The sequence below is a fragment of the Agrilus planipennis genome, unplaced genomic scaffold (genome assembly GCF_000699045.2).
Source record: "Agrilus planipennis isolate EAB-ADULT unplaced genomic scaffold, Apla_2.0 scaffold174, whole genome shotgun sequence".
In the NCBI taxonomy this organism is placed as follows: Eukaryota; Metazoa; Arthropoda; class Insecta; order Coleoptera; family Buprestidae; genus Agrilus; species Agrilus planipennis.
In genome coordinates, this window is record NW_020438963.1 from 309109 (window position 1) to 324996 (window position 15888).

General features: G+C 33.5%; 1 protein-coding gene across 3 annotated transcripts in view; it reads right to left on the reverse strand.

Annotated features, from left to right (window-relative positions):
- Window positions 1-15888, reverse strand: part of LOC108739209 (protein Wnt-1) — a 59356-nt gene that overhangs the window by 35837 nt on the left and 7631 nt on the right. For all 3 annotated transcript variants that reach the window (XR_003231258.1, XM_025975261.1, XM_025975262.1), the window contains exon 2: window positions 6102-6364. Coding sequence is in view for 2 of the 3 variants with exons in the window: in XM_025975261.1 (XP_025831046.1) it covers window positions 6102-6364 (263 nt within the window). In the remaining variant the exon portion in view is untranslated. The remainder of the gene's footprint in view (window positions 1-6101; window positions 6365-15888) is intronic.

The window sequence follows — 15888 nt, forward strand, 5'->3', positions numbered from 1 at the left end:
ATAGAGAGATCCTCATTTCGTATCCAGTCTCTGAACGAGAGACTCGAATCTCTGAACGAGAGACTCGAGTCGCTCATAGAGAGATCCTCATTTCGTATCCAGTCTCTGAACGAGAGACTCGAATCTCTCAATAAGTGGTGTCTCGATAGACATGGTTAAAATTTTCTAAGTTCAACATATTTCAGAGATCCCAGTCAGACTCGAGTCTCTCAATTTTTCAGTTTTACTCATTCAGTTTCTCTGAGAGAAACTCGAATCTCTGAAATAACAATTTTATCGTTCGAGTCTCTCATACAGAGACTGTGAGAGATCCATAAAAACAGCTTGGCAATAACTGAGAGGCTGTGAAAGACTGTGAGAGACGCTCTCAGAGACGCTGAAAGACTCTGAGAGAGACTGATAATTTTTGTCTAAGGTGAATGCCTACAACTGGCTATTTTTTGTTTTCATTCAAAATTAAACTTCAATAAGCAGTTACAAATTCTAGTTCTATAAACTAAAACATCCCACATCCTTAACTATTTGCGAACAGTTATCTAATCTAGCTCTACCTCTACTACTCTTAACTTCTGTTTCTGCCTCTTCATGCCTGAGAAGGTGTTCTACCAATCCATCTCGCCTATTTCTTATTGACTTCCATGGAGTCCTCTGTTCTCCTATTCTTTCTAATACCTTTTCATTTCTACCCTTCTCTATCCACGGTATCTTCATCATTCGCCTGGAACACCACATTTCGAACGCTTCTAACCTTTTCTTTTCCGCCGCGCCCACCGTCCATGTTTTGCACCCGTACAGCGCAACACTCCAAACATACACTTTTAACAAGCCTTTTCGAATTTCTAAATTAACCGTTCGCGGGCATAGAAATGTCTTCTTTTTATTGAAAGCGACTCGACCCTGCGCTATCCTTTGCTTTATATCCCTACTACTCCTTCCCTAAACCGTATATTTTATGTATTTGTTTTACCAAATAAATGCTTAATCTGCTTCTGTTATACGATGGTTTTAAATAAAGTATTTGTAGTAGTTGCTTTCCATTATATCTTTCTTTATTCTCTACTTATTCCGTTGGCAATAATAATAACGAGGTGCTCCATGCCACCTTCCGAGGTTTCATTGTTACTTTTACCTGGCCTCTCGTGTTTCACAATGAATCAAAACTAAAAAGGAACAAAATTGCGTTATGCTTAAATAGGCACATGATAGCTTTATTGGCATCGACTAAGAAGACATATACAGGTACATTCAAGTTCGAGTCCATCTATCATTGCAGATTTATGGCAATATTCTTGGACAGTAGCCGAACAAGGAGTTTATTCTCTGGGTTGGTTCAGTTCAAGTGACAGCGATCCGCTACGGTGATGATTTTATATGGTTTTCGCTGAAATCATTTCCCGTTTTTTTTTTCCGGTAGGTACATTTTAATGCAGGTGTTCGTTACACAGTCCGAATAGTGAATGGTGGCCACCGGGACACTAAAACCATTTTACACCATAAAACGGTTGTCATTTTAGACACGAGAACAGTAGCCGAAGCTTTAGGTATTTATGACAGAAGTCGTCAAGGTGTTCCGTAAAATGGGTTAAATTTTCACTACCCGTATAGTACCCTTTATTTTTACTCTCTGTAACTGAATTGTTGACGTTGGTGATATAATAAGTATCCATTAAAAAATTTGAGTGAAACATTATATAGATTTATTTAGTTATACAAAATTAGAAAGTTATTATTTCAATGAATTAAACATTCAGTTATTTAGCAGAAGAGTCTGGATGAAAAACGATTCCCAAGGTTTGCAAAAAGCAGACATTGATTATTTATATTATACCTACATAATCGCCCAGAATTAAATCCTTAAATAAATAAAAATCCAAGAATATTTACCGGTAAAAGTTCAGAGTTTTCTTTATTTAATTGCTAATATACATTTAGAGTACACGTACAGGGTATTTTCGTACTAAAATTATCATAACTGAAGTGCTCAAAAAGATCCAGGGTGTCAAATGAACCCCCGTAAGCCTTAAAAGATTCACCATGAACCCTAACAACGTTATATAAAATGAGTAGCTAATAAAAAAATCAGTCCAAAAGCGAAACAATATTCAGAATATTACACTATAAAAGGAAGGTTTGGTTTGTATTAAACTTGTTTTTCAACTACTAATAATAACCGAGCAATATTGTACTTCAATTCATTGATAGACCTTACTATCTAGTAGTAAAAACGGTAACTTATATCGGAATAAGAAATTAATATAATAATGATGCAATGTATAATATAAAGATAAGTACCACATTCGTTAATAAAAAATTAAACATGCTGAACCACAAATCAATGTTTAAAGATGTTCTTTGCAACCATGATTTCTGACAATTAATCTTTTTAATTGGGATTCTAATACCAGAATGATTTCACGTGTCTAAAAAGGGGTCCAAGTTTTAACCCTTCCGGAACTGTTCTACAAAAAGTTACGATTCAAGCCGTGTGGAGGACAATTTCGTCCCTTATGTAAATAATTAACGTTTATTTACAAAGTTATGCAATAAAAAACTAACAATTACTTCCTAAACGTATAGGAGGTATCCACCTTGTTGCTTTCAGTTTTTCATGGAAAATTTCAATTAAATTGAATGTTTTTATTAAAGGAGGACTTAGTGGTATGTACCTACATTTTCTAGGATTATATTATTGTAAAGAAGTAAAAAAAGAGAACCATTCGAAGAGTTATTAAAAAGGAACAGTTAATAAAAAAAACCTCGCTCAATCTGGGAAAAGCTGGAAAAATTATTAATTATTGAACTAATTCAATGAAAACCAGGAAACACAAGGATGTTTCACAAAATATCGTTTCAACTGATGCGATTACTATTTATACAGGATTGTAAAGGAGGTAGGGGAGAAGTGTATAAACTAAGAAGAATTGGATATATTTCATTTTAATTGATTATTAGTTGAATAGGTCCTCAATTATCAGGTAGAATACGAAACGTTGAAAAAAGAAACATAATTAACATAATATTAAAACAATTAAGTTTCTCATTAATTTGTCTTTCTCTTTGGCTGTTTAACGAATTAAAAACACCGTAGATCACATCCGACGAATNAGCATAGTAGTGACTTCTTTTTATTGAAGGCGACTCGACCCTGCGCTATCCTTTGCTTTATATCCCTACTACTCCTTCCCTAAACCGTATATTTTATGTATTTGTTTTACCAAATAAATGCTTAATCTGCTTCTGTTATGCGATGGTTTTAAATAAAGTATTTGTAGTAGTTGCTTTCCATTATATCTTTCTTTATTCTCTACTTATTCCGTTGGCAATAATAATAACGAGGTGCTCCATGCCACCTTCCGAGGTTTCATTGTTACTTTTACCTGGCCTCTCGTGTTTCACAATGAATCAAAACTAAAAAGGAACAAAATTGCGTTATGCTTAAATAGGCACATGATAGCTTTATTGGCATCGACTAAGAAGACATATACAGGTACATTCAAGTTCGAGTCCATCTATCATTGCAGATTTATGGCAATATTCTTGGACAGTAGCCGAACAAGGAGTTTATTCTCTGGGTTGGTTCAGTTCAAGTGACAGCGATCCGCTACGGTGATGATTTTATATGGTTTTCGCTGAAATCATTTCCCGTTTTTTTTTTCCGGTAGGTACATTTTAATGCAGGTGTTCGTTACACAGTCCGAATAGTGAATGGTGGCCACCGGGACACTAAAACCATTTTACACCATAAAACGGTTGTCATTTTAGACACGAGAACAGTAGCCGAAGCTTTAGGTATTTATGACAGAAGTCGTCAAGGTGTTCCGTAAAATGGGTTAAATTTTCACTACCCGTATAGTACCCTTTATTTTTACTCTCTGTAACTGAATTGTTGACGTTGGTGATATAATAAGTATCCATTAAAAAATTTGAGTGAAACATTATATAGATTTATTTAGTTATACAAAATTAGAAAGTTATTATTTCAATGAATTAAACATTCAGTTATTTAGCAGAAGAGTCTGGATGAAAAACGATTCCCAAGGTTTGCAAAAAGCAGACATTGCTTATTTATATTATACCTACATAATCGCCCAGAATTAAATCCTTAAATAAATAAAAATCCAAGAATATTTACCGGTAAAAGTTCAGAGTTTTCTTTATTTAATTGCTAATATACATTTAGAGTACACGTACAGGGTATTTTCGTACTAAAATTATCATAACTGAAGTGCTCAAAAAGATCCAGGGTGTCAAATGAACCCCCGTAAGCCTTAAAAGATTCGCCATGAACCCTAACAACGTTATATAAAATGAGTAGCTAATAAAAAAATCAGTCCAAAAGCGAAACAATATTCAGAATATTACACTATAAAAGGAAGGTTTGGTTTGTATTAAACTTGTTTTTCAACTACTAATAATAACCGAGCAATATTGTACTTCAATTCATTGATAGACCTTACTATCTAGTAGTAAAAACGGTAACTTATATCGGAATAAGAAATTAATATAATAATGATGCAATGTATAATATAAAGATAAGTACCACATTCGTTAATAAAAAATTAAACATGCTGAACCACAAATCAATGTTTAAAGATGTTCTTTGCAACCATGATTTCTGACAATTAATCTTTTTAATTGGGATTCTAATACCAGAATGATTTCACGTGTCTAAAAAGGGGTCCAAGTTTTAACCCTTCCGGAACTGTTCTACAAAAAGTTACGATTCAAGCCGTGTGGAGGACAATTTCGTCCCTTATGTAAATAATTAACGTTTATTTACAAAGTTATGCAATAAAAAACTAACAATTACTTCCTAAACGTATAGGAGGTATCCACCTTGTTGCTTTCAGTTTTTCATGGAAAATTTCAATTAAATTGAATGTTTTTATTAAAGGAGGACTTAGTGGTATGTACCTACATTTTCTAGGATTATATTATTGTAAAGAAGTAAAAAAAGAGAACCATTCGAAGAGTTATTAAAAAGGAACAGTTAATAAAAAAAACCTCGCTCAATCTGGGAAAAGCTGGAAAAATTATTAATTATTGAACTAATTCAATGAAAACCAGGAAACACAAGGATGTTTCACAAAATATCGTTTCAACTGATGCGATTACTATTTATACAGGATTGTAAAGGAGGTAGGGGAGAAGTGTATAAACTAAGAAGAATTGGATATATTTCATTTTAATTGATTATTAGTTGAATAGGTCCTCAATTATCAGGTAGAATACGAAACGTTGAAAAAAGAAACATAATTAACATAATATTAAAACAATTAAGTTTCTCATTAATTTGTCTTTCTCTTTGGCTGTTTAACGAATTAAAAACACCGTAGATCACATCCGACGAATAAAAAGAAAACTACAAGAAACGGAGTGAGTATCGAACGACTTAGGTTAAATTAACGATTTCACAATTTGTTGTTTTTTTGGGATGAACTCCTTAATTTCCCGTGCGAATTCGCATCGGAATTCCGTCGAAAGGAAAACATGCTATTCCAATTTGCATAATGGTCTATTAATAACGAAACGAGGTTAGACTAACAATATCAATTAGTCAACCATTTAATTAAAATAATTCGGTGAGGACAGTTAAAAGTGAAGGATTTAGATACATACAAGAAGAGAAGGAGCAGGTAGGAATACAAAAAAAACAAATGAAGAGAGCAACGCAAAGGAAGAGAACTGAGAAACTTAAAGTGGTATTTCGGGTAGTTGATATCTCAGCATCTCTCCACCTCATGCGTTCAGTCGCTATTTGTTATTTTAACAGATAACACATCAATAAACGCGCCCTATTAGCCCCAATTGAACGGTAATTTGACTCTTATCTTAAGTCTGACCTCTTCAAGGCTACCTTCGATTTAACACAATTATTTGTTTGATGTTTTTTGAATACCAATCACTTTGCCATAAGGATATTCAAGTCAGTTTTAAAAATATGGAATACGAGATGAAGTTTTTTATTCTTAAGAAACCAACATCTTCATCCCATATTGACTTTCATTCATAAAACAAGAGGAAATTTTTATATTTACAATTTGATTTGTAAAATCTTACTACTATATAAATATTAGGTACTATAAACGTTGTATACTCACCTCTGTCGACAATTTTTCCGAATAAATTCTTTCCCCTTAAAAAATTTTTGGTGGAACAATTCCACCGCCTGTTTCTGAACTGATACTGGCATTCGTGAATGGCCATATTTGCCCCCTTGGCTATCGCATCCAAAACGCCAGGGTTTTCCCTGGCAAGCCGCCTCTGTTTCTTCCTTAGCGTTCCGTGAACAGAGGGATCCATGTAAGACAATCCGGGCTTCAAAGGCGAAATGTTGTTGGGTTCTCCTGCCATCGCTATGCCCCTTTAATAGAAATTTTCATTAGAAGTTATGAAACTTTCTTCTGATTTTAATTAAAACTTTAATACTTTAAATAGCCTACTTTTTAGATTCACATAGAATTCGTAGATTTAGAAAAAGCATTTGGAAATATTAAATGGAACAAGGTGTTAAACATACTTAAAAATATAGGGATGAATTACAGAGATAGAAGAATGATACTTAGTTGGTATAAAGAGCAACAAGAGCTGGGGTTGCAACGTAGAGAATAGAACGAAAATATTAGGAAGGGAGTTAGACAGGGATGCACACTGTCACTGCTACTTTTTAATCTATATATCGAAGACGCAAACAACATCATTAAAAACTGTACAACTGTAGGAATACATATACATGGGCAAAAGATTAGTATGCTTAGATTTGATGATGATATAGCAGTATTAGCATCTAGCAAGGAGGTATTAGAAAGAATAGGAGAACAGAGGACTCTATGGAAATCAATAATAAATAAGCGAGATAGGTTGGTAGGACACCTTCTCAGGCATGAAGGTCTAGTCAGAGACATATTAGAGGAAGAAACATGAGTTAAGAGGAGTAGAGGTAGACCTAGATTAGATTACTGTTCGCAATTAATTAAGGAGGTGGGTTGTTCTAGTTTTAGGGAAATGCGAAGATTAGCTAAGGATAGGAAAGGGTGGAGGCGCATGTCCAACCAGTCTTAGGACTGACGATCTTATAATGATGAATTATATTTACCTTTTGAGCTATACAATTGCATTATAGATTCCAATAATATTTATTAATTTCCTTACAATAATTTCAGCATACAATCACATGTTCAGAAGAATGAATGAACGAATGAATTATTTTAAAGATGTCCTAATAAGGGAAAAAAATTGTAAAGAAGTTAGAATCTTTTATGAAAGTTTTGAATTAATTACATCTTCTGACTTTATAACACATAAAATTAGTCATGATTTTTGGACAGTTTATTTATACTGTCTCTGATTAGTACCTATATAAACTAATACCCAAATTATTTGATTAATTGTATTACAATGGACGATACGCAGAAACCCATAAAAGAATTGAAACAATCACTAATTCTTTTAATAGGACTGACGTTTCTGATTATTATTTCTTCACAAGCTATATAAATATAATTAAGATGCGTGCATTAATTAATAACTCATCTAGTTTTCTTTTTTAAGTAGATGCTTACGAACTGATTGAAATTATAAACATGTCCACCGTGTGTAGGTACTTCCTTATAGTCGTTTATTTGCAGAGCTCGTTACATTAACTGCCAATTATAGACTTGAATAAGTTAAGTCAATAAACGAGCAAATGAAGACGATCAAACAAATATTTAATTGCATATGTCAACATGCAGTCATTTTTTTAAATGAATATGCTACTTATGTGTTGATGGTAATTGAATCGAGTAAACTAAACATTGCGCTTCAAAAAATATTACTGGCTTCTAGCTCCATACTACGCTAACAGCGATCTTCTCATTTATTTATTTTATTTTATTTTATAAAGTATACGCGAAATGATTTTCTATTAAGAAAAACTGAATGTAATAAGAAACTCGCATATTTGATTTAAGTATTTCCTAGTCATACTGCAAAAATTTGATTCGAAAGTTCCTAATCTACTTCGTAATATTAGCTTGGTAGAGGAGGATGGAATATCAAGTAAATTAAGATCAGTAAACAAATGAACACGCACAATCTATTAAAGATTTACAATTTAAGTCAGTTTAATTACAAATGTTAAATGTCTGTCGCGGAGATTTCTAGTCTAAACTGCGCACATTGTTTGATGACAGAGTGTTAGCTAGAATTCTTTGTAAAAAATATACATCATCAATGTCCCTAATTGATTTAAGCGAATAAACAATTAATTCAGAGGCTATTGATGTATACTTATGATCGGATTTTATTGTAGGCTTACCTAGTCGAAATGACATTAATCTGAAGAAATTATGCTGTAGTTTTTCAAGAAGGTGTGACTAATAAGATTGGACGGATTCTATATCGGGCTAGCATAAGTAAGGATAGACCTGACCAATGCATAGTTAAGAATTTTCAATGTGTCTACCCTTCGGAACTCTGCAGACTTTCATATTATTAAATACTACTACCTTTCAACAGAGCAAATATTTTATTAAATTATTTACTTTTGGCATTTTCAAATTTCTTAAAAGAATACATATTTTATTAGAAAACAATGATGACTTTCTTATAAACGAGCTTTTATTGTATTCGCAAATTTTCTTCCAATTAATTCTAGACTATGAATATTAAACAGTTGCATAACTAACCTTATTAAAAGGCCGATCTGTAACAACTATGCGTACTTATGTTTTACTACTAAATATTAAGTAAATTATGACAATTTTTCTTTTTCCAAAATAGTAATGAGAAAAATTGGTCTTGGTATTGTAGTCTTGGCAAAATGCAAGTCCAATATCAAACCCATGACTAAAACTAAGACCGAACAAACAATACCAAGACTAAAATCAAGATTGAACGAACAAAACCAAGACCGAATGAACAAGACCAAGACTAAAACCAAAACCAAACGAATAAGACCAAGACTAAAACCAACTCCGAATAAGCAAGACCAAATTTAAAACAAAGAAACTTTACCACTGAAAAGGAATCTACACGAATTTCCTCGCAGTAAGTGTTTTTTGTTCCTATATCTGGATAACACATATAGAGACAAACTGATTTTTCTTCGATATTTTTACTTCTTTCGAGTACCATATAGGTACTATTTCGTTCGCGAAAAGGTCAATTTATGCTTTGATGGGGGGGGGGTCAAGTTACGCATTGTAGGAAGGGTAAGTTCTCTTGTTTCCATAACAACTATCGACACTATTCTGTTTTTTTTTTAATCATGACAAGTTCGCATATATGAAAGGAAATTTCGGTATATTTAAATTCTTAGGTTAAGACTTAATACACAAGACCATAACCAAAACGAAGACCAAGACAGGGACTATATCGTCAAGATCAAGTCCGAGACCAAGAATAGAAGTATTGCTTTACTAATCAGTCATAACATTTCAAAAGCATACGATAGGCTGTAGTTATAAAAGGTATACTCCGATAGTTTCAACTTTTATAATATTTATTTGGTCCTTTTGTGTATCAGTAGGAAGAACCATAAAATTAAACGAACGTTGCGGATAGCGCCGGTGATCTGTAATAATAACAAGTGTACTTTCCAATCAAAATGCTTACAATAAATTGAAATTTATTAGTACCCAGAGTAGTAAAACGAATCAATAAACTTTTCATTTGCATTCCGTGCGCTGACTATTATCTTGTACTGATTTCATATCCTCTTTAATAACTTCGTTAATTTTTAAGTACCATCATACAGGTCTTCTAACTTTAACAAAGCGATAAATTGCTTTTAATCCAGGCTCGCGTATATACACTTATTCTCAACCGCATCAATAATATTTTGCGGTTTACTGATTAATTGTTTGTTATCAGGTATTACCTGATAAAATGTTTCTAAAATACCCTCATCTCGTTACTGAAATAATGTAAAAATTCTCCATGGTTTAACGGTAGGTATTTCATTTATGTGGGAATTACTTCAACAAGCGAGGCATCAAGATTATAACTTTGTCCAATAGCATATTAATTTCTTCTGTGCAACCATATCGGTCGTTATTACAAATAGAAAACAAAAAATAATATAAGAAGTTCGAAAAACCATTAATATTGCTTTTTGATTTAAAACTAATAAAAATAAACCAAAGCAAAACTGATTAATAGTCGAAATCGGCGATCTGTGTCTATTAAAATGTGACAATTGCATCATGTATTACGTCGGGCAAATCGGTGGACCTTTCAATCAAAGGAAAATATAAAGGATATAAACAAATTAGAAACTACAGGAAGTCAAAAATAATACGATTAGGAGACGAAGAAGTGTTTAAAAAAAATTATTTTGACATTTTTTATATTATTTCTGATAGAAATGAATTTTTTAAGGAATTACTCTCCTATATTTTACCTTATTAATACATAATACATATGTAGTAACTTAAAAAATTACTATTTTGTTTATTTTTTGTAGTATATTATCTAAAGTTTACATTCGTACTTAATAACACCATCAAAAAAAAAACTTGCAATTTAGGGTGCTAGGTAGGTATGTTGTAGGAGTGTTCGCCGCAAAAATAAATTCCTGTCGTTGAAAATAATTACCTTTTGGAATATTCAACAATGAACACGTTTTATGTCCATAGTGATACAACCGCAGTAGTAATTTACGGCAACATTAAAGTTAATTAAGGTTTAAAGTATAAAATTGCTTTATTCTTGTTACCTATAATTACGAGGGTGGATTGATAAGTTTCCGGCCTAACCAAGAGATGACGCCACTAGGCCTACCTTGAGGTGACATTCTATAGTACCATCCTTGGATAGCTTGTAGCTATAGTTTCAGCCCGATCTCCTTGCTAGTGTAGGTTTGACAGCACGCTGAACAAGACGCCTCTGTGGTTTTCGTAAAAATGGAAAAGCAGGAAAATCGTGCTGTCATCAAATACTTTTATTTGAAGGGGTTAACGCCGAAGGAAATTAAAAAAGAGATGGACTCAACACTGGGGACATCCTCCCCGTCATATTCAACCGTTAAGCAGTGGGTTTCCGAGTTTAAAAAGGGTCGTGTGAGCACCTCTGATGGGCCTCGCTCAGGACGCCCCGTTGAGGTCACAACTCCAGATATGATCGAAAAAATTCATCAAATAGTGCTGGGAGACCGCAGATTGAAAGTGCGTGAGATAGCTGAGACCTGTAAGATGTCATATGAACGTGTGCAACATATTTTGCACCAACATTTGCATATGGAAAAGCTCTGTGCAAGATGGGTGCCGCGTTTGCTAACAGTCGACCAAAAATTGATTCGAAAAAACATTTCTACCGCAAATTTGTCATTGTATAAGCGTAATCCAAGCGAATTTTTGCGTCGATTCGTAACCGTTGACGAAACGTGGGTCCACCACTACACTCCTGAAACCAAAGAACAGTCTAAACAGTGGATTGGACCAGGGGAACCAACTCCAAAGAAGGCAAAAACAATTTTTTCGGCGAACAAGGTTATGGCTACTGTTTTTTGGGATGCAAGAGGTATTATATACATTGATTACCTTGCAAAGGGTAATACTATCACTGGTCAATACTACGCAGACTTATTGCAACGTTTGAGCCACGAGGTGAAAATTAAACGACCTCATCTGGCGAAGAAAAAAATCTTGTTTCATCACGATAACGCACCAGCGCACACGTCAATCGTTGCGACGGCTAAAATCAACGATCTAAAGTTTGAATTGATGCCGCACCCTCCTTACTCTCCAGACCTAGCCCCGAGTGACTATTTTCTGTTCCCTAATCTCAAAAAATGGCTTGGCGGTAAGAGATTTGCGGACAATGAAGAAGTAATCGAAGCTGTAAATGGTTATTTTGAGGAGCTTGACGAATCAGTCTATAGAGATGGCATTAATAGACTGGAACACCGCTATGAGAAATGTATCAGCCTTGGAGGAGATTATGTTGAGAAATAAAAAAAAAAAATTTTTAAAAACCTTGTTTTTCTTGGTCAGGCCGGAAACTTATCAATCCACCCTCGTATGTACGAGATCGTCAAATTAATTGCTTCATTCTGCGTTTAACATTAACAATTTTGTTCGTTTCTTTTTGCAACTGTGCGAATTTTAGAAACAAAGAAAATTACAGTACCACCGAGTGTGTCTCAATACATTAATTAATGCTGATTCGCAATAATTTTCCTAGAAGTTTGTGCACCATTTAAATAAATAAAATATCATCAGAAATAACTTGAATATTAGGAACTGACATCAGCTAGACCTCTATGTATTAGATTTACTGTTTTATTGTCTGAAAGTAATCAAAATTGGACCTGATCACCGTAATATCCTAAAGATACTTAAAGGTATACTTGCGTCAATTATGTGCGTGGTCTATTTCCTTCAATCAAAACAAAGATACCCAGACGTTTTAGTTGAAAATTTTTTTCTTTTTAGAATTTCTCAAAACTAACGTTTCTAGTCAGAGATAATATCTTTACAATGTTGTACAATATGTTTATTAAAGAAAAATTAAAATTAAGTAAGCGAGGACACGTCGGAAAAAGAAGAATTTATTAAATAAAAAAGTTTAAAAGTTATCACATGTCGTTAGAACGTATGCAACCAATTATACGCCTAAATGTAGACGTTTAGACCCGTCCAGTTTTTCTTAATTGTTTCTTGTATCTACAAATTGTAACTGTAAGGCAAAAACGGTTTGTGTTGACGTGTTAATTCGCAAATGTCTTTTAAACAGCTCAATAAAGTCGGATTTTACGAATAATTTACCCTCCTTCTACAATTTATTGCCGGAAAGTGAAATTTTCGATTGTTCTGTCTAAACATACAAATTTCCATACACTAGAACTGCAATACTTATAGGTATATGTGTCGTAACAGGCATTAGAAGCATGCTCTATATGACCTATTCAGTTATTCGACATAAACAGAATTGAATTTTGTTATTTAAAATAAGAGGGAACGGGGAAAGGGGCATTAAAAACGGGTAATAAGAAGGATACGACTTTATTACGTTATTATTCCTGCTAAAAAATGCCATTCGATGTTTATCTCTCTTTTACGCTCAGAATGGTTGCCCCCGTAAGAAAGATATATAGATCAACACATGTGAACATTTTAGCTGACTGCGAGCGTTCGTATTTATATTAGTCCACAGTAGTACCGTGTTTTTTTGTCGAGTCTGGTGACATACCTTTGGCGGTGGAATTCACAAGATAAGGGGTTAACGTATGGCTCAGACAAAGAGTGCAGATAAGAGAAAGAAGAAGAAAACAGATGATCGGACGTTCTCACGCTGCCCTCGCTCTTATGTTCATTACACTAACTTAGTCTGTTTCCACTTCTGAGTATATAAGTACGTTAGTAATTGAAATTCAGTGTTTAACGTTGTTTTCTTCGCACGAGCGAAGACATATTAACAGCAAAAGGACGACTTTTAAACAAGGACGGGACGTGATATTTTCTTTGCTGGAAGCACAAACACTGTCACCATTCTAAGAAATCTCTGCATTTGTAGTTCTCAATGCAAACAACGTAAACTAAACACTGCGAGATGAAGCTTATTAAATTAAAAATCAATGAACCATTAGTTTATCTGACATAATTAATTGCATCATATGCTAAGGTATATTGAAAGCTTTCCTGCAAGATAAATCGAAATCGTCCTTTTGTCAAATTGATGAAATAAAGAAAAAATGTAAAAGCGACGGTCTGGTAATGGATCGTAATCAAAATCAATTCAATTTACTATTTGTGTATGTAGAAGTCACAACAATATGCCATTTTAAAAATTATTAACAAATGACTTACAAGCAAGGTCGTTTTCTTGGAGAAATTTTGCGAAAAGAAAATGTACATAGAATTTAGTACTAAGTGTAACATTCAAAATTAGTTCTATAACGAACTGTTTCTTTAAAATAACCAATTGCTAGCAGATGACAAGGAACTGCTAGAATTTTAAGTGCATAATAGGCAGAACGATATCAAATGAATGAACAAATAGCATTCCTAATATAATTTAAATACGATAACAGTAATATTGTTGGCATTAGTCATAAAAGACGAATCACTTCGCAAGCCTCCACTGAATATTTTCGGTGACGGATTCAGGAGGAGATATATCAACTTAATCTATAAGCGTTTCGGAGTGGTGTTATAGGTGGATACTAAAAATACGATGGATAGAGGAGGTATTAGACGTAGTATAAGTAGAAAAACAGAGAGCGCTAGGGATGTCAATAAGAAACAGACGAAATAGGTTTATAGGATACCTTCTCAGACATGTAGGACTAGTTAGAGACATATCGGAAGCAGAAACGAACTTAAAATGGGCAGGTTGACCTAAATTAAAATAATAATGTTTACAAATAAAATTAGATATGTGAGGTCTATTTTCGATGAATGCGAAAAGTGAGTTAAGATAGCAAGAAGTTTGGAGAGGAAAATGGGACTAACCCATTTTTGACCATTGTCCTTAAATATCTTTAATACTTTCTACTGCAATAAAAAAATTATTTGATTCCGTATATTTGAGTTGTTTTATTATTAAGATCATTTTTTTATGTTTATAAATTCTGATTTATTAAAATATTTGAACTATATTTTCGGCAAAATCTAGAGTAGAAGCAAACATTCTTTTTCGTAGTTCCGAAGTCGACAATTTTGCTGGATCAGTTTTATAAGTATTTCAATAAATTTAATAAAATTTGCCAATATCTTTTTGTGTAATTTTTGAAGTTTTTAAAATTACAGAATATACATATATGTAGGTTTATTCTATATAGATGTCGCTGTGTCAATGGCTATATTTATATGCTTGGTTGAATATCAAAGAAGGAACAATAGAAAAAGCAGAAAACGTCATCCCGTTAAGTAAGCAAGTTATCTATTCTATCAACGTCACTCATAATCTGCAACGTTATCGGGTAAAGATCGGACGTGAGGAATCTTCCGATGAAATTCCAGACAAAAAAGTAGTAATTACATCGTAGTAGGAACAAAACACAATCCTATAAATCATCATGTAACTAAAACTAATGTTCTTGTCAAGCGGAAATCTCGATCAACCCTTTTCTAACAGCATATCGACTCACTGTGGACAGCTCAAATATATTACAGCCCCATTCAGACAAATGACGTGACTGAAAACACATTTATGTAACATGTTTCCGATATTTTGATTTACCTTTGTTTTTTTTTCTATCTATCTCTCTCAATCTCTCCAAGACGCGCTCTCTATATCTCCCGAATAAAGTTACGTACTTATCTACAATTTCTTCTCATGTAGTCGAAGAGAGGACGAAGGATGGAAGAAACGAGCATCTCTCAACAGTTGAGCATTTGTTAAAACTGACGACATTTTCATCATAATGCCGTTGACTCAAATGTCAACAACGGCGCTATGTTTAAAATGTCAACAGTTCAAACACATTCTTCGGCATCACACTCGACTTTTTCCTTGTATCAAACTGATAAAATACCTTGCGTCTAACGAATAAGCCATTGCTAAACAAATACGTACAAATTTACGACAGCAAAGCGCAATAAAACGAACAATATTCGTGGGAGACTTCAACGTGCGGTCAGAACAGAAACCTCTTTATTTGATTCGACGGTCTGTCGAATTCAAAATAACATAAACCTTACAAATAATTATTTAGCAATTCTGTACATCGAACACTATTGGTAGATACTATTTTCTCACAAATTAGTTTTTATAGGGTTGTTCGGAAAGTCATTTCGTTTATTTTTGTGGAATAGAAGACAGTTTTCCTATAATAAACAAATACTTTATTAAATTATATATTGACCGTTCTGGTCCAACACCTTTTGCCATCTTTCTGGTAGTAGCATAATTCCACGCTCATAAAATTTTTGGTCTTTGCTGGCAAAAAACTGATCGAGGAGG